Source organism: Bombina bombina, chromosome 7 (genome assembly GCF_027579735.1).
Source record: "Bombina bombina isolate aBomBom1 chromosome 7, aBomBom1.pri, whole genome shotgun sequence".
Lineage (NCBI taxonomy): Eukaryota > Metazoa > Chordata > Amphibia > Anura > Bombinatoridae > Bombina > Bombina bombina.
The window spans coordinates 472,122,244-472,146,394 of record NC_069505.1 but is presented as its reverse complement, the minus strand read 5'-3'; the positions used below and the strand labels follow the sequence as shown (position 1 = coordinate 472,146,394).

General features: G+C 43.9%; 1 protein-coding gene across 2 annotated transcripts in view; it reads left to right on the top strand.

Annotated features, from left to right (window-relative positions):
• The window catches only part of LOC128666759 (gastrula zinc finger protein XlCGF8.2DB-like), a 128,382-nt gene that overhangs the window by 32,110 nt on the left and 72,121 nt on the right, over nt 1-24,151 (top strand). For both annotated transcript variants that reach the window (XM_053721534.1, XM_053721533.1), the window contains exon 3: nt 11,662-11,766. In XM_053721534.1, coding sequence (XP_053577509.1) covers nt 11,662-11,766 — 105 coding nt within the window. The remainder of the gene's footprint in view (nt 1-11,661; nt 11,767-24,151) is intronic.

Here is a 24,151-nt window from a genome sequence, read left to right as displayed (position 1 = left end):
GATAGTGGTGCCGCCAACAGTGATGGAAAAATTAGAAACTGGAGTAGAGTTAGAGGGGGGAATTAGAAGTAGTTCGGTCTTGGACATGTTTATACTCAGGTGGTGAGAGGCCATCCAGGAGGAAATGCCAGATAAGCAGTCGCTGATGTGAGAATTGACAGAAGGAGAGAGTGCAGGGGTGGAAAGGTAGATCTGGGTATCGTCAGCATAGAGATGATAGCTGAAGCCATAGCTGTTGATAAGTTTACCCAGTGAAGAAGTGTAAATAGAGAAGAGTAGAGGACACAGGACAGAGCCTTCAGGTACTCCAACAGACAGAGGCAAAAGAGAGGAGGAGTTACCAGCAGAAGAGACGGAGAAGGATCTGTTAGAGAGATAAGAGTGAATCCAGGAGAGGGCAGTGTCACAGACCCCAAGAGAGCTGAGAGTCTGTAGGAGAAGGGGATGGTCAACAGTGTCAAAAGCAGCAGAGAGGTCCAGTAAGATGAGTATAGAGTAGTAGCCTTTGTTTTTAGCAGAAAGGAGATCGTTAGTAACCTTGGTGAGGGCAGTCTTAATTGAGTGTTGGGGACGGAAGCCAGATTGCAGGGGGTTGAGCAATGAGTTGGAGGAAAGGAATTGGGTTAGGCGATTGAAAACTAGTTTTACAAGTAATTTTGAAGCTAGCAGGAGCAGTGATATGGTGCGGTAGTTTGCAGGGGAGTTGGGGTCAAGGGAGGGTTTTTTGAGGATGGGGGTGACCTTTGCATGTTTGAAGGAGGCGGGGAATGAGCCGGTAGAAAGGGATAGGTTGAATATGTGAGTAAGAGCCGGAGTGAGGGTGGGAGACAGAGGGGGAATTAGATGTGAAGGAATAGGGTCAAGTGGGCAGGTAGTGAGGTGAGAGGAAGACAAAAGGGAAGCCACTTCGCTCTCAGTGGTTGGGAGGAGGGTGCAGAGAGTGGCAGAGGGGGTGACTGGGAGTGAAGTTGGGAGATTGCAGGTTTGTGTCGGGATGTTTCTTTGGATGGCAAGTGTTTTATTGGAAAAAATAGTCAGCAAGGTCTTGAGCACTGAATGCAGATGAGGGGGGTGGTGTAGGTGGGTAGATGAGAGAGTTGAAGATGCAGAAGAGTCTTTTAAGGTTTGAAGAGTGAGTGGATATAAGAGAAGAGAAGTATGTTTGCTTAGCTAAGCGAAGCGCAGAGGTGTAAGAGTAAAGAGTGAACTTATAGTGCAGGAAATCAGGTTTAGAGCGGGATTTCCTCCAGGCACGTTAAGCAGTGCGTGAGCATTTTTGTAGGTAGCGTGTTTGTTGGGAGTGCCAGGGATGGAGTTGACGACGTGGGGCTTTGCGAAGTTGAGGCAGAGCGAGAGTGTCAAGTGCAGCGGAGAGAGTATTGTTATAGTGGGTTATAGCAAGGTCAGGGCAGGATATCGTGGAAGTGTCGGAGAGGGGCATATGAATAAGATTGGAGAGTTGGGGAGGGTCCACAGTGTGCAGATTTCTACTGGTGCGGGGGCGAGAGGGGGAAGTAGGTTTAGTTTCTATATTGGGGTTAAAGGTGAGCAGATGGTGGTCAGAGATGGGAAATGGTCGACATGCAACATCAGAGAGAGAGCAGAGATAGGAGAATACCAGATCAATAGAGTGTCCATCACGGTGGGTAGGGAATAGGGTGGATTGTGAGAGGCTGAAGGACTTAGTGAGTGAGAGAAGTTTAGAGGCAGCAGGGGCAGATGGGTTGTCAATAGGGATGTTGAAGTCCCCCAGAATTAGGGTAGGTGTATTTGTAGAGAGAAAGTGAGGAAGCCAGGCAGCAAAGTTGTCAAGGAATTGGGAGGTTGGTCCAGGGGGGCGATAGATAACTGCCACTCTGAGAGAGAAGGGGGAGAACAGGCGGATGCAGTGGACTTCAAAGGAAGAAAAGGAGAGAGATGGAAATGGAGATAGGTACTGATAGGAGCAGGAGGGGGGAGTAAGATGCCAACACCGCCACCATGTCTCTCACCTATATATATAAAGGTTGATGACCCCTGGTCTATGACATACACTGGTTACAGGTGAGTGTGCACATATGTTGTCTATGACATACACTGGTTACAGGTGAGTGTGCACGTATGTTGTCTATGAGATGCGCTGGTTACAGGTGAATGTGCACGTATGTTGTCTATGAGATGCGCTGGTTACAGGTGAGTGTGCACTAATGTTGTCTATGAGATACACTGGTTACAGGTGAGTGTGCACGTATGTTGTCTATGAGATGCGCTGGTTACAGGTGAGTGTGCACGTATGTTGTTTATGAGATACACTGGTTACAGGTGAGTGTGCACTAATGTTGTGCATGAGATACGCTGGTTACAGGTGAGTGTGCACGTATGTTGTCTATGAGATCCGCTGGTTACAGGTGAGTGTGCACGTATGTTGTCTATGAGATGCGCTGGTTACAGGTGAGTGTGCACGTATGTTGTCTGAGATACGCTGGTTACAGGTGAGTGTGCACGTATGTTGTCTGAGATGCACTGGTTATAGGTGAGTGTGCATGTATGTTGTTTATGAGAGATGCTGGTGAATGTGCACGTATGTTGTCTTTTAGATGCGCTGGTTACAGGTGAGTGTGCACGTATGTTGTTTATGAGATACACTGGTTACAGGTGAGTGTGCACTAATGTTGTGTGTGAGATACACTGGTTACAGGTGAGTGTGCACGTATGTTGTCTATGAGATGCGCTGGTTACAGGTGAGTGTGCATGTATGTTGTCTATGAGATGCGCTGGTTACAGGTGAGTGTGCACGTATGTTGTTTATGAGAGATGCTGGTGAATGTGCACGTATGTTGTCTTTTAGATGCGCTGGTTACAGGTGAGTGTGCACGTATGTTGTTTATGAGATACACTGGTTACAGGTGAGTGTGCACTAATGTTGTGTGTGAGATACACTGGTTACAGGTGAGTGTGCACGTATGTTGTCTATGAGATGCACTGGTTACAGGTGAGTGTGCATGTATGTTGTCTGAGATACGCTGGTTACAGGTGAGTGTGCAAGTATGTTGTCTGAGATACGCTGGTTACAGGTGAGTGTGCACGTATGTTGTCTGAGATGCGCTGGTTACAGGTGAGTGTTTATGTATGTTGTCTATGAGATGCGCTGGTTACAGGTGAGTGTGCACGTATGTTGTTTATGAGAGATGCTGGTGAATGTGCACGTATGTTGTCTTTGAGATGCGCTGGTTACAGGTGAGTGTGCACGTATGTTGTCTATGAGATGCGCTGGTTACAGGTGAGTGTGCACGTATGTTGTCTGAGATGCGCTGGTTACAGGTGAGTGTGCACTAATGTTGTCTATGAGATGCGCTGGTTACAGGTGAGTGTGCACTAATGTTGTCTATGAGATGCGCTGGTTACAGGTGAGTGTGCACGTATGTTGTCTATGAGATGCGCTGTTTACAGGTGAGTGTGCACGTATGTTGTTTATGAGATACACTGGTTACAGGTGAGTGTGCACATATGTTGTCTGTAACACACACTGGTTACAGGTGAGTGTGCACTTATGTTGTCTATGAGATACACTAGTTACAGGTGAGTGTGCACGTATGTTGTCTATGAGATACACTGGTTACAGGTGAGTGTGCATGTATGTTGTTTATGAGATATACTGGTTACAGGTGAGTGTGCACGTATGTTGTCTATGAGATTCACTGGTTACAGGTGAGTGTGCACGTATGTTGTCTATGAGATTCACTGGTTACAGGTGAGTGTACATGTATGTTGTCTGAGATACACTGGTTACAGGTGAGTGTGCACGTATGTTGTCTGAGATACACTGGTTACAGGGAAATGTGCACGTATGTTGTCTTTGACATACACCGGTTACAGGTGAGTGTGCACGTATGTTGTCTATGAGATACACTGGTTACAGGTGAGTGTGCACGTATGTTGTCTATGAGATGCGCTGGTTACAGGTGAGTGTGCACATATGTTGTTTATGAGAGATGCTGGTGAATGCGCACGTATGTTGTTTAGGAGAGATGCTGGTGAATGTGCACGTATGTTGTTAATGAGAGATGCTGGTGAATGTGCACGTATGTTGTCTTTGAGATATGCTGGTGAATGTGCACGTATGTTTGAGATACACTGGTTACAGGAGAATGTGCACATATGTTGTTAAACTTTGGTTACAGGTAACTGTGCATGTGGTGTGTCTAATTTACGATGATTGCAGGTGAGTGTGTTTGAGATACACTGGTTACAGGTGAGTGTGCACGTATGTTGTCTGAGATACACTGGTTACAGGTGAGTGCACGTATGTTGTCTATGAGATGCGCTGGTTACAGGTGAGTGTGCACGTATGTTTTCTATGACATGCGTTGGTTACAGGTTAGTCTGCACATATGATGTTTATGAGAGATGCTGGTGAATGTGCACGTATTTTGTCTTTGAGATATGCTGGTGAATGTGCACGTATGTTTATGAGAGATGCTGGTGAATGTGCACGTATGTTGTCTTTGAGATATGCTGGTGAATGTGCACGTATTTTGTTTATGAGAGATGCTGGTGAATGTGCACGTATGTTGTCTTTGAGATATGCTGGTGAATGTGCACGTATGTTTGAGATACACTGGTTACAGGAGAATGTGCACATATGTTGTTAAACTTGGGTTACAGGTGACTGTGCATGTGGTGTGTCTAATTTACGATGATTGTAGGTGAGTGTGTGTAAAAATGTTACATGTAAATGTTCATGTGTGTTTTTTCTGATGCATGAGAGTTACAGGTGAGTGTTTGGTTGTGTGTGAGGTGCACAGGTTACAAGAGAGTGTGCTTATATATTGTGTCTTGTGCATGTGTGTTGCAGGCGAGTGTGCACGTATATTGTGTCTGAGGCATGTATTGTACAAACAACATGTGTATTTTGACTGTACAGGCCGTATGGATGTGACTCTATCAGATGACTCAGCGGTAGTGCACAGAGGAGAACCGTATGTGTGTTATCAGGTGAAGACTGAGGAGGATGAAGTTTCTATAAATATGTCTACAGGTGATTAGCGCTTATTAAAGGGACAGTGAACTTAGAAAATAATGTTATATAATTCTGCTCATAGAGCAGAATTATATAACATTAGCTTAGTGGCAGATTTATACATTAAAGAAATGCAGAGAATTTCTTTTGCAAGATGTACCGAGTTCCACGGTTTCATCCTTACTTGCGGGATATTATCCTTCCTAACAGGAAGTGGCAAAGAGAGCACCCACAGCAGAGCTGTCTATATAGCTCCCCCCTTAACTCCACCCCCCTGTCATTCTCTTTGCTGGCTCTAAGCAGGAAGGGTAAAGTGAAAGAGGTGATAAACTGTTAGTTTTTATTTTTCTTCAAGCAAGAGTTTATTTTTAAATGGTACCGGTGTGTACTATTTACTCTCAGGCAGGAGATGGATGAAGATTTCTGCCTAGAGGATGATGATCTTAGCATTTGTAACTAAGGTCCACTGCTGTTCCCACAGAAGCTTCCTGTCTACACTAATGTTTTTCCGGTCCCTAAGAGGATTTCGGACATTGTTACTAAGGAGTGGAATAGACCAGGTATTCCGTTCGTTCCCCCTCCTATTTTTAAGAAGGTGTTTCCCATATCCGACACCATGCGGGACTCGTGGCAGACGGTCCCTAAGGTGGAGGGAGCTATTTCTACTCTGGCTAAGCGTACAACTATACCTATTGAGGACAGTTGTGCTTTCAAAGATCCTATGGATAAAAAATTAGAGGGTCTCCTAAAGAAAATTTTTGTTCATCAGGGTTTTCTTCTCCAGCCTATAGCGTGCATTGTTCCTGTAACCACTGCAGCTGCCTTTTGGTTCAAGGCTCTGGAAGAGGCTCTTCAGGTGGAGACCCCATTAGATGATATTCTGGATAGAATTAGGGCTCCTAAGCTAGCTAATTCTTTCATTACAGACGCCGCTTTTCATCTGGCTAAATTAGCTGCAAAGAATTCAGGTTTTGCCATTTTAGCGCATAGAGCGTTATGGCTTAAGTCCTGGTCGGCTGATGTGTCATCAAAATCTAAGCTTTTGTCCATCCCTTTCAAGGGTAAGACCCTATTCGGGCCTGCACTGAAAGAGATCATTTCAGATATCGCTGCAGGGAAGGGTCATGCCCTCCCTCAGGATAAGTCATTTAAGATGATGGCCAAACAAAATCATTTTCGTTCCTTTCGAAACTTCAAGGGTGGTCCCGCTTCCTCTTCCCCTGTTGCAAGGCAAGAGGGGAACTCTGCTCAATCCAAGCAAGTCTGGAGACCTAACCAGGCTTGGAACAAGGGTAAACAGGCCAAGAAGCCTGCTGCTGCCACCAAGACAGCATGAAGGGGTAGCCCCCGATCCGGGACCGGATCTAGTAGGGGGCAGACTCTCTCTCTTTGCTCAGGCTTGGGCAAGAGACGTTCAGGACTCCTGGGCTGTAGAAATAGTAACCCAGGGGTATCTTCTAGATTTCAAAGATTCTCCTCCAAGGGGGAGATTCCATCTTTCTCAAATGTCTGTAAACCAGACAAAAAGAGAGGCGTTCTTACGCTGTGTAGAAGATCTATTTACCATGGGAGTGATCTACCCAGTTCCGAAAACAGAACAGGGGCAGGGGTTCTACTCCAATCTGTTTGTGGTTCCCAAAAAAGAGGGAACTTTCAGACCAATCCTAGATCTCAAGATCCTAAACCAATTCCTCAGAGTCCCATCCTTCAAGATGGAGACCATTCGGACTATTTTGCCAATGATCCAGGAGGGTCAATATATGACTACCGTGGACTTAAAGGATGCGTATCTACACATTCCTATCCACAAAGATCATCACTAATTCCTCAGGTTTGCCTTTCTGGACAAGCATTACCAGTTTGTGGCTCTTCCCTTCGGGTTGGCCACGGCGCCAAGGATTTTCACAAAGGTGCTGGGGTCCCTTCTGGCGGTGGCACCTTATCTAGATGACATCCTAATTCAAGCGTCGACTTTCCAACTAGCCAAGTCTCACACGGACTTCGTGTTGGCCTTTCTAAGATCTCATGGATGGAAGGTGAGCGTAAAAAAGAGTTCTCTTTCCCCTCTCACAAAAGTTTCATTCCTAGGGTCTCTGATAGACTCGGTGGACATGAAAATATTTCTGACGGAGGTTAGGAAAGCAAAGATTTTGTCCACCTGCCGAGCTCTTCATTCCATTCCTCGGCCGTCAGTGGCTCAGTGTATGGAGGTAATCGGCCTAATGGTAGCGGCAATGGACTTAGTTCCGTATGCTCGGTTACATCTCAGACCACTACAACTATGCATGCTCAGACAGTGGAATGGGGATTATGCAGATTTATCTCCTCACATAAATCTGGATCAGGAGACCAGAGATTCTCTTCTTTGGTGGTTGTCACAGGATCACCTGTCCCAGGGAATGTGTTTCCGCAGGCCAGTGTGGGTTATAGTGACGACGGACACCAGCCTACTGGGCTGGGGCGCAGTCTGGAATTCCCTGAAAGCTCAAGGTTTGTGGACTCAGGAGGAGGCCCTCCAACCGATAAATATTCTGGAATTAAGAGTGATAGTCAATGCTCTTCAGGCGTGGCCTCAGCTGGCTTCGGCCAGATTCATCAGATTTCAGTCGGACAACATCACGACTGTGGCTTATATCAATCATCAGGGGGGAACAAGGAGTTCCTTAGCGATGATAGAAGTTTCCAGAATAATCTGATGGGCAGAGGCTCACTCTTGCCATCTCTCAGCGATCTATATCCCAGGGGTAGAGAACTGGGAGGCAGATTTTCTATGTCGTCAGACTTTTCATCCGGGGGAGTGGGAACTCCATCCGGAGGTGTTTGCTCAACTGGTTCAGCTATGGGGCACACCAGAATTGGATCTGATGGCGTCTCTTCAGAACGCCAAACTTCTTTGTTACGGGTCCAGGTCAAGGGATCCTCAGGCAGTACTGATAGATGCTCTAGCAGTACCCTGGTCGTTCAACCTGGCTTATGTGTTTCCACCATTCCCTCTCCTTCCGCGTCTGATTGCCAGAATCAAACAGGAGAGAGCTTCTGTGATTTTGATAGCACCTGCGTGGCCACGCAGGACTTGGTATGCAGACCTGGTGGACATGTCATCTCTTCCACCACTGAGACAGGACCTTTTGATCCAAGGTCTGTTCAAGCATCCAAATCTAATTTCTCTGCAACTGACTGCTTGGAGATTGAATGCTTGATTTTATCAAAGCGGGGTTTCTCCGAGTCGGTCATAGATTCCTTGATTCAGGCCTGTCACCAGCCTGTCACCAGGAAAATCTATCATAAGATATGGCGTAAATATTTTTTTTGGTGTGAATCCAAAGGTTACTCATGGAGTAAGATCAGGATTCCTAGGATTTTGTCTTTTCTCCAAGAGGGATTGGAGAAAGGATTGTTAGCTAGTTCCTTAAAAGGGCAGATATCTGCTTTGTCTATTCTATTGCACAAGCCTCTGGCAGATGTCCCAGACGTTCGGGCTTTTTGTCAGGCTTTAGTTAGAATCAAGCCTGTGTTTAAACCTGTTGCTCCGCCATGGAGTCTAAATTTAATTCTTAAGGTTCTTCAGGGGGTTCCGTTTGAACCCATACATTTCATAGATCCTAAACAAATTTCTCAGGGTCCCATCCTTCAAGATGGAGACAATCCGAACCATCCTCCCTATGATCCAGGAGGGTCAATATATGACTACAGTGGACTTAAAGGATGCTTATCTCCACATTCCGATTCACAGAGATCATCATCAGTTCCTCAGGTTCGCCTTCCTAGACAGGCATTACCAGTTTGTGGCTCTTCCCTTCGGGTTAGCCATGGCACCAAGAATCTTTACGAAGGTTCTAGGGTCCCTTCTGGCGGTTCTAAGGCCGCGGGGCATAGCGGTAGCCCCTTACCTAGACGACATCCTGATTCAGGCGTCGACTTTTCAAATCACCAAGTCCCATACGGACATTGTTCTGGCCTTTCTGAGGTCTCATGGGTGGAAAGTGAACATAGAAAAGAGTTCTCTCCTCTCACAGCTCTTGCCGTGCTCTTCATTCCACTTCTCGGCCATCAGTGGCTCAGTGTATGGAAATGATCGGCCTAATGGTAGCGGCAATGGACATAGTTCCGTTTGCCCGCCTACATCTCAGAACACAGCAGCTTTGCATGCTCAACCAGTAGAATGGTGACTACACAGATTTGTCTCTTCTGTTAGATCTGGATCGAGAGACCAGGGATTCTCTTCTCTGGTGGTTATCTCGGGTCCATCTGGCCAGGGAAATGAGTTTCCGCAGGCCAGAGTGGACTATAGTGACGACAGATGCCAGCCTTCTGGGCTGGGGCGCAGTCTGGAACTCCCTGAAGGCTCAGGGTTCGTGGACTCAGGAGGAAGCCCTCCTTCCGATAAACATTCTGGAACTAAGAGCGATATTCAATGCTCTTCAGGCTTGGCCTCAACTAGCTGCGGCCAAGTTCATCAGATTTCAGTCGAACAATATCACGACTGTAGCCTATATCAACCATCAGGGGGGAACAAGGAGTCCCCTGGCCATGATGGAGGTTTCCAAGATAATTCTATGTGCAGAGATTCACTCTTGCCATCTCTCAGCTATCCATATCCCAGGAGTAGAGAACTGGGAGGCAGATTTTCTAAGTCGGCAGACTTTTCATCCGGGGGAGTGGGAGCTCCATCCGGAGGTATTTGCCCAGCTGATTCATCTATGGGGCAAACCAGAACTGGATCTGATGGCGTCTCGTCAGAACGCCAAGCTTCCTCGTTACGGGTCCAGGTCAAGGGATCCCCAGGCAACGCTGATAGATAGCAGTGCCCTGGTCCTTCAGCCTGGCTTATGTGTTTCCACCATTTCCTCTCCTCCCTCGTCTGATTGCCAAGATCAAGCAGGAGAGCGCTTCAGTGATTTTGATAGCACCTGCGTGGCCACGCAGGACTTGATATGCAGATCTGGTGGACATCTCATCCTTCCCACCATGGACTCTGCCGCTGAGGCAGGACCTTCTACTCCAAGGTCCATTCAAACATCCAAATCTAGTTTCTCTGCGTCTGACTGCTTGGAGATCGAACGCTTGATTTTATCAAAGCGTGGTTTCTCCGAGTCGGTCATTGATACCTTGATTCAGGCTCGAAAGCCTGTCACCAGGAAAATCTATCATAAGATATGGTGTAAATATCTTCATTGGTGTGAATCCAAGTGTTACTCGTGGAGTAAGGTCAGGATTCCTAGGATACTATATTTTCTCCAAGATGGATTGGAAAAGGGATTATCGGCTAGTTCCTTAAAGGGACAGATTTCTGCTCTGTCTATTCTTTTACACAAGCACCTGGCTGATGTTCCAGACGTTCAGGCGTTTTGTCAGGCTTTGGTTAGAATCAGGCCTGTGTTTAAACCTGTTGCTCCGCCATGGAGTTTAAATTTAGTTCTTAAGGTTCTTCAAGGGGTTCCGTTTGAACCCTTGCATTCCATAGATATCAAGCTGTTATCTTGGAAAGTTCTGTTTTTAGTAGCTATCTCTTCGGCTCGAAGAGTTTCAGAGTTATCTGCCTTGCAGTGTGATTCCCCTTATCTGATCTTCCATGCAGATAAGGTAGTTTTGTGTACCAAACCTGGGTTTCTTCCTAAGGTAGTATCTAATAGGAATATCAATTAGGAAATTGTTGTTCCATCACTGTGTCCTAATCCTTCTTCAAGGAAGGAACGTCTGTTACACAATCTTGACGTGGTTCGTGCTTTAAAGTTTTATTTGCAAGCTACTAAGGATTTTCGTCAAACATCTGCATTGTTTGTTGTCTACTCTGGAAAGAGGAGAGGCCAAAAGGCTTCGGCAACTTCTCTTTTTGGCTAAGAAGCATAATCCGTTTGGCTTATGAGACTGCTGGCCAGCAGCCTCCTGAAAGAATTACAGATCATTCTACTAGAGCGGTTGCTTCCACATGGGCCTTTAAAAATGAGGCCTCTGTTGAACAGATTTGTAAGGCGGCAACTTGGTCTTCGCTTCATACTTTTTCCAAATTTTCCAAATTTGATACTTTTGCTTCTTCGGAGGCTATTTTTGGGAGAAAGGTCTTACAGCCAGTGGTGCCTTCCGTTTAAGTACCTGCCTTGTCCCTCCCTTCATCCGTGTCCTAAAGCTTTGGTATTGGTATACCACAAGTAATGGATGAACCCGTGGACTGGATACACCTTACAAGAGAAAACAAAATTTATGCTTACCTGATAAATTTCTTTCTCTTGTGGTGTATCCAGTCCACGGCCCGCCCTGTCACTTTAAGGCAGGTGTTTTTTATTTTTAAACTACAGTCACCACTGCACCCTATAGTTTCTCCTTTTTTCTTGCTTGTCTTCGGTCGAATGACTGGGGGTGGCAGTTAGGGGAGGAGCTATATAGACAGCTCTGCTGTGGGTGTCCTCTTGCAACTTCCTGTTGGGAAGGAGAATATCCCCACAAGTAATGGATGAACCCGTGGACTGAATACGCCACAAGAGAAAGAAATTTATCAGGTAAATAGGTATCCTATTGTATCAATGCAATGTTTTGTGATCCCAGGACATACTTGAAAACGAGAGAAATCTCAATGTATCCTTACTGGTAAAATATTTTATAAATAAATAAATATAAAAACTAGATCATGTGATATAAAAACTGAATCTGCTTTATTTGTACAGATGAAGATAACACTGATATAGTAAAAGTTGAGATAACAGAAGATCTGTGTGTGAGGCAACAGCCAGGAGTACCAGATGTGGAAACCAGTGACAGTACCAACCCAGGTAATTGTGTTATGTCGGAGGGATGCGGGTTCAAGGTAAGTGTGCACATATGTTGTGTTAGAGAGATGCAGGTTACAGGTGATTATGCACGTATGTTGTGTAAGAGGGATGTGGGTTACCTGTTAGTGTGCACGTGTGTTATATTGGAGGGATGCGGTTACATAATTTAGTCATCAAGCAAGCTGACGAGGGAGGCTCTATAGTAGTTCTGAACAAATCAGACTATATTTTGGAAGCCTTAAGACAGCTAGGAAATTCTGACAATCATGAGGTTTTACAACAAGACCCTACCCCTGTGTTCCAAAGACAGTTCCAACATCATCCAATTGTGAGTGGCATAGGGTCTATGCTGGAGCACTTTTCACAGTGGTTAGATGAATTACTACAACCTTTGGTATGTTGTTTACCCAGTTATGCTCGGGACTGCAAGCATATACTCACTTCACTACAATCAAAGTGGTCAGAGAAACTATCTTGATTAACAGTCATTGTGACTGCCTTTTATTCATCCATACCTCATGATAAGGGAATTCAGGCTATTCCTTACTTTTTGGATAGAAAAACAGATTACAGTTATGGGTTTTTGAAATTTTGTTATAGATGTAGCCAACTTTTTGCTAACACACAACTTTTTTCAGTTTGAGGAGGTTTTCTTTTTGCAGAGATGTAGGACAGCTATGGGCCAAATTTGTGCCCACATATGCCAACCTTTAAATGTGTTGATGGGAGCTGCCCTACATCTATGCATAGGAAAACCCCTTCAAACAACCAATAGAATTTTACCGTTGTTTCATAGACGATTTGCTTTTTGTTAGGTCAGGTACAGATGCTGAAATTACCCTATTTCTAGATATGATTAATGTCAACAATTTGGGTCTTAAATTTACACATCTGTCAGATAAAGAGGTAATTCAATTTCTTGATTTGGAACCAAGAGGCACCTTATATGGGGCTCGTTTCCATTGAGCCGTTAAAAATTGAGCCATAAGCTACCGAAGCGGCCGATAGCTAAAAGTAAATTACGGCACCATTTAAGTAACAGGTTTCCATTGAAAAAAATTCCGCTTTGCGTGCAGTCGCTCTTTTCGTGTAGGTGTAAGTTAGCATTGTGTTAACGCTTCCACCCGATGCCAGATTTCTAAAACAATAGGTTACTATGGTAACGCAACCTTACACTACACTCAATCACATATACGGCGCCGCATACAAGTGCGGCGCGTATATTTTACCCGTCGCTCGCTGTTCTTAGCGCATGCGCAGTATCTACCTCTCAACCGCAACCCCCCCACCGCAATAACTAATGTATTAACCCCTAATCTGCCAACCCCCATATTGCAAAGTATCTATTTAAACTATTAAACCCTAATCCGCCAACCCCCATATTGCAAAGTATCTATTTAAACTATTAACCCCTAATCTGCCATGCCCCCACAACACAATCTATTTAAACTATTAACCTCATTACATAAATTAAAATAATCCTAAATTACAATTAAAATAATAAATCCTAAATTACAATTAAAATAAAAAACCTAACATTACTTTAAAAATGAAAAAAAACTAACGCCTAGATTTAGAGTTTTGCGGTAGCCGTCAAAACCAGCGTTAGGGGGTCCTAACGCTGGTTTTTACCACCCGCTGGTATTTGGAGTCAGTCAGGAAAGGGTCTAACGCTCACTTTGCAGCCGCGACTTTTCCATACCGCAGATCCCCCTACGCCAATTGCGTATCCTATCTTTTCAATGGGATCTTTCTAATGCCGGTATTTAGAGTCTTGGCTGAAGTGAGCGTTAGAACTCTAACGACAAAACTCCAGCCGCAGGAAAAACCCAGGAGTTAAGAGCTTTTTGGGCTAACGCCGGTTCATAAAGCTCTTAAGTACTGTGCTCTAAAGTACACTAACACCCATAAACTACCTATGTACCCCTAAACCGAGGCCCCCCCACATCGCCGCCACTCTATTAAATTTTTTTAACCCCTAATCTGCCGACCGCACACCGCCGCCACCTACGTTATACTTATGTACCCCTAATCTGCTGCCCCTAACACCGCCGACACCTACATAATATTTATTAACCCCTAATCTGCCCCCCCTAAACGTCCCCGACACCTACCTACACTTATTAACCCCTAATCTGCCGACCGGACCTCGCCGCTACTATAATAAAGTTATTAACCCCTAATCCGCCTCAATAACCCTATAATAAATAGTATTAACCCCTAATCTGCCCTCCCTAACATCACCGACACATAACTTCAAGTATTAACCCCTAATCTGCCGACCGGACCTCGCCGCTACTCTAATAAATGTATTAACCCCTAAAGCTAAGTCTAACCCTAACCCTAACACCCCCCTAAGTTAAATATAATTTTTATCTAACTAACGGCTAGATTTAGAGTTTTGTCGGTAACGACCCGCGTAGCTAACGCCGGCTTTTTCTTCTGTTAAGTGTGATCAGTCCACGGGTCATCATTACTTCTGGGATATTACTCCTCCCCAACAGGAAGTGCAAGAGGATTCACCCAGCAGAGCTGCATATAGCTCCCCCCCTCTACGTCACTCCCAGTCATTCTCTTGCACCCAACGACTAGATAGGATGTGTGAGAGGACTATGGTGATTATACTTAGTTTTATATCTTCAATCAAAAGTTTGTTATTTTAAAATAGCACCGGAGTGTGTTATTATCTCTCTGGCAGAGTTTGAAGAAGAATCTACCAGAGTTTTTGTTATGATTTTAGCCGGAGTAGTTAAGATCATATTGCTGTTTCTCGGCCATCTGAGGAGAGGTAAACTTCAGATCAGGGGACAGCGGGCAGATGAATCTGCATAGAGGTATGTAGCAGCTTTTATTTTCTGACAATGGAATTGATGAGAAAATCCTGCCATACCGATATAATGTCATGTATGTATACTTTACACTTCAGTATTCTGGGGAATGGTACTTCACTAGAATTACACTGTAAGAAATACATAAAGCTGTTTAATAACTAGAGATTATGTTTAACGTTTTTGCTGGAATGTAAAATCGTTTTCATTTACTGAGGTACTGAGTGAATAAATGTTTGGGCACTATTTTTCCACTTGGCAGTTGCTTAATCTGTTTTTCTGATAGTTTCTGTTCTCCCTCACTGCTGTGTGTGAGGGGGAGGGGCCGTTTTTTTGGCGCTTTTACTGCATCAAATATTTCAGTCAGCAACTCATTGTATTCCCTGCATGATCCGGTTCATCTCTACAGAGCTCAGGGGTCTTCAAAACTTATTTTGAGGGAGGTAATTTCTCTCAGCAGAGCTGTGAGAATTATAGTTTGACTGAGATAAAAAACGTTTATTCTGTAATTTGTTTCCTGCTTTCAGAATTTGTTATCTTTGCTAATGGGATTAAACCTTTGCTAAAGTTGTGTTGTTTACAAGGATTGAGGCTATAACTGTTTCAATTTATTAATTTTCAACTGTCATAGATCTTCTGTGCTTCTTAAAGGCACAGTACGTTTTAATATTATTCTAATTGAATTGTATTTCCAAGTTGCAAGTTTATTTGCTAGTGTGTTAAACATGTCTGATTCAGAGGATGATACCTGTGTCATTTGTTGCAATGCCAAAGTGGAGCCCAATAGAAATTTATGTACTAACTGTATTGATGCTACTTTAAATAAAAGTCAATCTGTACAAATTGAACAAATTTCACCAAACAACGAGGGGAGAGTTATGCCGACTAACTCGCCTCACGTGTCAGTACCTGCATCTCCCGCTCGGGAGGTGCGTGATATTGTAGCCCCGAGTACATCTGGGCGGCCATTACAAATCACATTACAGGATATGGCTACTGTTATGACTGAAGTTTTGGCTAAATTACCAGAACTAAGAGGTAAGCGTGATCACTCTGGGGTGAGAACAGAGTGCGCTGATAATATTAGGGCCATGTCAGACACTGCGTCACAGGTGGCAGAACATGAGGACGGAGAACTTCATTCTGTGGGTGACGGTTCTGATCCAAACAGACTGGATTCAGATATCTCAAATTTTAAATTTAAACTGGAAAACCTCCGTGTATTACTAGGGGAGGTGTTAGCGGCTCTGAATGATTGTAACACAGTTGCAATACCAGAGAAAATGTGTAGGTTGGATAAATATTTTGCGGTACCGGCGAGTACTGAGGTTTTTCCTATACCTAAGAGACTTACTGAAATTGTTACTAAGGAGTGGGATAGACCCGGTGTGCCGTTCTCACCCCCTCCGATATTTAGAAAAATGTTTCCAATAGACGCCACCACACGGGACTTATGGCAAACGGTCCCTAAGGTGGAGGGAGCAGTTTCTACTTTAGCTAAGCGTACCACTATCCCGGTGGAGGATAGCTGTGCTTTTTCAGATCCAATGGATAAAAAATTAGAGGGTTACCTTAAGAAAATGTTTGTTCAACAAGGTTTTATATTGCAACCCCTTGCATGCATTGCGCCGATCACGGCTGCAGCGGCATTCTGGATTGAGTCTCTGGAAGAGAACATTAGTTCAGCTACTCTGGACGACATTACGGACAGGCTTAGAGTCCTTAAACTAGCTAATTCATTCATTTCGGAGGCCGTAGTACATCTTACTAAACTTACGGCGAAGAATTCAGGATTCGCCATTCAGGCACGCAGGGCGCTGTGGCTAAAATCCTGGTCAGCTGATGTTACTTCTAAGTCTAAATTGCTTAATATACCTTTCAAAGGGCAGACCTTATTCGGGCCCGGGTTGAAAGAGATTATCGCTGACATTACAGGAGGTAAAGGCCATGCCCTGCCTCAGGACAAAGCCAAAGCTAAGGCTAGACAGTCTAATTTTCGTTCCTTTCGTAATTTCAAAGCAGGAGCAGCATCAACTTCCTCTGCACCAAAACAGGAAGGAGCTGTTGCTCGCTACAGACAAGGCTGGAAACCTAACCAGTCCTGGAACAAGGGCAAGCAGACCAGGAAACCTGCTGCTGCCCCTAAAACAGCATGAATTGAGGGCCCCCGATCCGGGATCGGATCTAGTGGGGGGCAGACTTTCTCTCTTCGCCCAGGCTTGGGCAAGAGATGTCCAGGATCCCTGGGCGCTAGAGATAATATCTCAGGGATACCTTCTGGACTTCAAATACTCTCCTCCAAGAGAGAGATTTCATCTGTCAAGGTTGTCAACAATCCAGACAAAGAAAGAGGCGTTTCTACGCTGCGTACAAGAGCTCTTGTTAATGGGAGTAATCCATCCAGTTCCACGATCGGAACAGGGACAGGGGTTTTACTCAAATCTGTTTGTGGTTCCCAAAAAAGAGGGAACTTTCAGACCAATCCTGGACTTAAAGATCCTAAACAAATTCCTAAGAGTTCCATCGTTCAAGATGGAGACTATTCGGACAATTTTACCTATGATCCAAGAGGGTCAGTACATGACCACTGTAGATTTAAAAGATGCTTACCTTCACATACCGATTCACAAAGATCATTACCGGTACCTAAGGTTTGCCTTCCTAGACAGGCATTACCAGTTTGTGGCTCTTCCATTCGGATTGGCTACAGCTCCAAGAATCTTCACAAAGGTTCTGGGTGCTCTTCTGGCGGTACTAAGACCGCGGGGAATCTCGGTAGCTCCATACCTAGACGACATTCTGATACAAGCTTCAAGCTTTCAAACTGCCAAGTCTCATACAGAGTTAGTACTGGCATTTCTAAGGTCACATGGATGGAAGGTGAACGAAAAGAAAAGTTCACTCGTTCCACTCACAAGAGTTCCCTTCCTGGGGACTCTTATAGATTCTGTAGAAATGAAGATTTACCTGACAGAGGACAGGCTAACAAGACTTCAAAGTGCTTGCCGCACCCTTCATTCCATTCAACACCCGTCAGTGGCTCAATGCATGGAGGTAATCGGCTTAATGGTAGCGGCAATGGACATAGTACCCTTTGCACGCTTACACCTCAGACCACTGCAACTGTGCATGCTAAGTCAGTGGAATGGGGATTACTCAGACTTATCCCCTTCTCTGAATCTGGATCAAGAGACCAGAAATTCTCTTCTATGGTGGCTTTCTCGGCCACATCTGTCCAGGGGGATGCCATTCAGCAGACCAGACTGGACAATTGTAACAACAGACGCCAGCCTTCTAGGTTGGGGTGCCGTCTGGAATTCTCTGAAGGCTCAGGGACAATGGAGTCAGGAGGAGAGTCTCCTGCCAATAAACATTCTGGAATTGAGAGCAGTTCTCAATGCCCTCCTGGCTTGGCCCCAGTTGACAACTCGGGGGTTCATCAGGTTTCAGTCGGACAACATCACGACTGTAGCTTACATCAACCATCAGGGAGGGACAAGAAGCTCCCTAGCTATGATGGAAGTATCAAAGATAATTCGCTGGGCAGAGTCTCACTCTTGCCACCTGTCAGCAATCCACATCCCGGGAGTGGAGAACTGGGAGGCGGATTTCTTAAGTCGTCAGACTTTTCATCTGGGGGAGTGGGAACTCCATCCGGAGGTCTTTGCCCAAATACTTTGACGTTGGGGCAAACCAGAGATAGATCTCATGGCGTCTCGACAGAACGCCAAGCTTCCTCGTTACGGGTCCAGATCCAGGGATCCAGGAGAAGTCCTGATAGATGCCCTGACAGCACCTTGGGACTTCAGGATGGCTTACGTGTTTCCACCCTTCCCGATGCTTCCTCGATTGATTGCCAGAATCAAACAAGAGAGAGCATCAGTGATTCTAATAGCACCTGCGTGGCCACGCAGGACTTGGTATGCAGACCTGGTGGACATGTCATCCTGTCCACCTTGGTCTCTACCTCTGAAACAGGACCTTCTGATACAGGGTCCCTTCAAACATCAAAATCTAACTTCTCTGAAGCTGACTGCTTGGAAATTGAACGCTTGATTTTATCAAGACGTGGGTTTTCTGAGTCAGTTATTGATACCTTAATACAGGCTAGGAAACCTGTTACCAGAAAGATTTACCATAAGATATGGCGTAAATACCTATATTGGTGTGAATCCAAAGGTTACTCTTGGAGTAAGGTTAGGATTCCTAGGATATTGTCTTTTCTACAAGAAGGTTTAGAAAAGGGTTTATCTGCTAGTTCATTAAAGGGACAGATCTCAGCTCTGTCCATTCTGTTACACAAACGTCTGTCAGAAGTTCCTGACGTCCAGGCTTTTTGTCAGGCTTTGGCCAGGATTAAGCCTGTGTTTAAAACTGTTGCTCCACCATGGAGTTTAAACCTGGTTTCTTAATGTTTTACAGGGCGTTCCGTTTGAACCCCTTCATTCCATTGATATAAAGTTGTTATCTTGGAAAGTTCTATTTTTAATGGCTATTTCCTCGGCTCGAAGAGTCTCTGAATTATCAGCCTTACATTGTGATTCTCCTTATTTGATTTTTCATTCGGATAAGGTAGTTCTGCGTACTAAACCTGGGTTCTTACCTAAGGTAGTTACTAACAGGAATATCAATCAAGAGATTGTTGTTCCTTCTTTGTGCCCAAATCCTTCTTCGAAGAAGGAACGTCTACTGCACAACCTGGATGTAGTCCGTGCTCTAAAATTTTACTTACAGGCAACTAAGGAATTTCGACAAACGTCTTCTCTGTTTGTCGTTTACTCTGGGCAGAGGAGAGGTCAAAAAGCTTCTGCTACCTCTTTCTTTTTGGCTTCGTAGCATAATTCGTTTAGCTTATGAGACTGCTGGACAGCAGCCTCCTGAAAGAATTACAGCTCATTCTACTAGAGCTGTGGCTTCCACTTGGGCCTTCAAGAATGAGGCCTCTGTTGAGCAGATTTGCAAGGCTGCAACTTGGTCTTCGCTTCATACTTTTTCCAAATTTTACAAATTTGACACTTTTACTTCATCGGAGGCTATTTTTGGGAGAAAGGTTCTTCAGGCAGTGGTTCCTTCTGTATAAAGAGCCTGCCTATCCCTCCCGTCATCCGTGTACTTTTGCTTTGGTATTGGTATCCCAGAAGTAATGATGACCCGTGGACTGATCACACTTAACAGAAGAAAACATAATTTATGCTTACCTGATAAATTCCTTTCTTCTGTAGTGTGATCAGTCCACGGCCCGCCCTGTTTTTAAGGCAGGTAAATATTTTTTAATTTATACTCCAGTCACCACTTCACCCTTGGCTTTTCCTTTCTCGTTGGTCCTTGGTCGAATGACTGGGAGTGACGTAGAGGGGGGGAGCTATATGCAGCTCTGCTGGGTGAATCCTCTTGCACTTCCTGTTGGGGAGGAGTAATATCCCAGAAGTAATGATGACCCGTGGACTGATCACACTACAGAAGAAAGGAATTTATCAGGTAAGCATAAATTATGTTTTTCTGGCCGCACCATAAAAATAACTCTGGTATTGAGAGTCCACAGAATCGCTGCGTTAGGCTCCAAAAAAGGAGCGTAGAGCATTTTTAACGCATCTGCAACTCTCGATACCAGAGTTGCTTACGGACGCGGCTAGCCTAAAAAAGTGCTCGTGCACGATTCCCCCATAGGAAACAATGGGGCTGTTTGAGCTGAAAAAAAACCTAACACCTGCAAAAAAGCCGCATTCAGCTCCTAACGCAGCCCCATTGTTTCCTATGGGGAAACACTTCCTACGTCTGCACCTAACACTCTAACATGTACCCTGAGTCTAAACACCCCTATCCTTACACTTATTAACCCCTAATCTGCCGCCCCCGCTATCGCTGACCCCTGCATATTATTATTAACCCCTAATCTGCCGCTCCGTAAACCGCCGCTACTTACATTATCCTTATGTACCCCTAATCTGCTGCCCCTAACACCGCCGACCCCTATATTATATTTATTAACCCCTAATCTTCCGCCCCCAACGTCGCCGCCACCTACCTACACTTATTAACCCCTAACCTGCCGACCGGAGCTCACCTCTACTATAATAAATGTATTAACCCCTAAAGCTAAGTCTAACCCTAACACTAACACCCCCCTAAATTAAATATAATTTAAATCTAACGAAATTAATTAACTCTTATTAAATAACTTATTCCTATTTAAAGCTAAATACTTACCTGTAAAATAAATCCTAATATAGCTACAATATAAATTATAATTATATTGTAGCTATTTTAGGATTAATATTTATTTTACAGGCAACTTTGTAATTATTTTAACCAGGTACAATAGCTATTAAATAGTTAAGAACTATTTAATAGTTACCTAGTTAAAATAATAACAAAATCACCTGTAAAATAAATCCTAACCTAAGTTACAATTAAACCTAACACTACACTGTGACTCTACGGAGTCCCGAGATGGGGTTGGTGCTTTTGAGGAGATGCTCTTCTGAGCCTCGGGGGTGGGGGGGGGGCATGCCCCTTTTTTTTTTTTTTTTCTTTTTCTTTTTCTTCTCATCCTTTCTTTCTTCCTCTTCTTGTGTGTGTGTTGGGTGGGGTTGTGGGTGTTATGTTAATGTTTGATGTTGAAAAATAAGATAAATAAGGGAGGCGGGATGAGCACTGACTTCTTATAAACAATGGGACTATACTTTATCATTCTCCTCTTGGGGGAGGAATATGGGGCCTGCATTGTTAATGGCACTTTGGAACACTGTCGCACGGAATTTAATTAATGGACTTTTGTAGGGCCCTACGCATTCTCTTGTTGGATTGTATTCTGTTCCCAGTGGTCTGCGCACCACAGAATCACGTTATATGATGTGTATTTGTCATGTGTTCATTGTGTCTCTTTTCAATAAAAATAATTAAAAAAAAAAAAAAACCTAACTCTACACTATCAATAAATTAATTAAATAAAATACCTACAATTATCTACAATTAAACCTAACACTACACTATCAATACATTAATTAAATAAAATACCTACAAATAACTACAATGAAATAAACTAACTAAAGTACAAAAAATAAATAAGAACTAAGTTACAAAAAATAATAAAATATTTACAAACATAAGAAAAATATTACAACAATTTTAAACTAATTACACCTACTCTAAGCCCCCTAATAAAATAACAAAGACCCCCAAAATAAAAAATGCCCTACCCTATTCTAAATTAATAAAGTTAAAAGCTCTTTTACCTTTACCTTACCAGCCCTGAACAGGCGCCTTTGCGGGGCATGCCCCAAGAAGTTCAGCTCTTTTGCCTGTAAAAAAAAACATGCAATACCCCCCCCCCCAACATTACAACCCACCACCCACATACCCCTAATCTAACCCAAACCCCCGTTAAATAAACCTAACACTAAGCCCCTGAAGATCTTCCTACCTTGTCTTCACCTCACCAGGTATCACCGATCCGTCCTGGCTCCAAAATCTTCATCCAACCCAAGCGGGGGCTGGCGATCCATCATCCGGTGGCTGAAGAGGTCCAGAAGAGGCTCCAAAGTCTTCATCCTATCCGGGAAGAAGAGGTGATCCGGACCGGCAACCATCTTGATCTAAGCGGCATCTTCTATCTTCATCCGATGACGACCGGCTCCATCCTGCCCGACGACTGAACGACGAATGACGGTTCCTTTAAATGACGTCATCCAAGATGGCATCCCTCGAATTCCGATTGGCTGATAGGATTCTATCAGCCAATCGGAATTAAGGTAGGAATATTCTGATTGGCTGATGGAATCAGCCAATCAGAATCAAGTTCAATCCGATTGGCTGATCCAATCAGCCAATAAGATTGAGCTCGCATTCTATTGGCTGATCGGAACAGCCAATAGAATGCGAGCTCAATCTGATTGAATTCGAGGGACGCCATCTTGGATGACGTCATTTAAAGGAACCGTCATTCGTCGTTCAGTCGTCGGGCAGGATGGATGTTCCGCGTCGGAGGTCTTCAGGATGGAGCCGGTCGTCATCGGATGAAGATAGAAGATGCCGCTTGGATCAAGATGTTTGCCGGTCCGGATCGCCTCTTCTTCCCGGATAGGATGAAGACTTTGGAGCCTCTTCTGGACCTCTTCAGCCACCGGATGATGGATCGCCAGCCCCCGCTTGGGTTGGATGAAGATTTTGGAGCCAGGACGGATCGGTGATACCTGGTGAGGTGAAGACAAGGTAGGAAGATCTTCAGGGGCTTAGTGTTAGGTTTATTTAAGGGGGGTTTGGGTTAGATTAGGGGTATGTGGGTGGTGGGTTGTAATGTTGGGGGGGTATTGTATGTTTTTTTTTACAGGCAAAAGAGCTGAACTTCTGGGCCCTGTTCAGGGCTGGTAAGGTAAAAGAGCTTTTAACTTTATTAATTTAGAATAGGGTAGGGCATTTTTTATTTTGGGGGTCTTTGTTATTTTATTAGGGGGCTTAGAGTAGGTGTAATTAGTTTAAAATTGTTGTAATATTTTTCTTATGTTTGTAAATATTTTTTTATTTTTTGTAACTTAGTTCTTTTTTATTTTTTGTACTTTAGTTAGTTTATTTCATTGTAGTTATTTGTAGGTATTTTATTTAATTAATGTATTGATAGTGTAGTGTTAGGTTTAATTGTAGATAATTGTAGGTATTTTATTTAATTAATTTATTGATAGTGTAGTGTTAGGTTTAATTGTAACTTAGGTTAGGATTTATTTTACAGGTGATTTTGTAATTATTTTAACTAGGTAACTATTAAATAGTTCTTAACTATTTAATAGCTATTGTACCTGGTTAAAATAATTACAAAGTTGCCTGTAAAATAAATATTAATCCTAAAATAGCTACAATGTAATTATAATTTATATAGTAGCTATATTAGGGTTTATTTTACAGGTAAGTATTTAGCTTTAAATAGGAATAATTTATTTAATAAGATTTCATTTATTTTGTTAGATTAAAATTATATTTAATTTAGGGGGGTGTTAGTGTTAGGGTTAGACTTAGCTTTAGGGGTTAATACATTTATTATAGTAGCGGTGAGCTCCGGTCGGCAGATTAGGGGTTAATAAGTGTAGGCAGGTGGAGGCGACGTTAAGGGGGGCAGATAAGGGGTTAATAAATATAATATAGGGGTCGGCAGTGTTAGGGGCAGCAGATTAGGGGTACATAGCTATAATGTAGGTGGCGGCGCTTTGCGGTCGGCAGATTAGGGGTTAATTATTGTAAGTAGTTGGCGGCGACGTTGTGGGGGGCAGGTTAGGGGTTAATAAATATAATACAGGGGTCGGCGTTGTTAGGGGCAGCAGATTAGGGGTACATAAGTATAACATAGGTGGCGGTCGGCAGATTAGGGGTTAAAAAATTTAATCGAGTGGCGGCGATGTGGGGGGACCTCGGTTTAGGGGTACATAGGTAGTTTATGGGTGTTAGTGTACTTTAGGGCACAGTAGTTAAGAGCTTTATGAACCGGCGTTAGCCCAAAAAGCTCTTAACTCCTGACTTTTTTCTGCGGCTGGAGTTTTGTCGTTAGATTTCTAACGCTCACTTCAGAC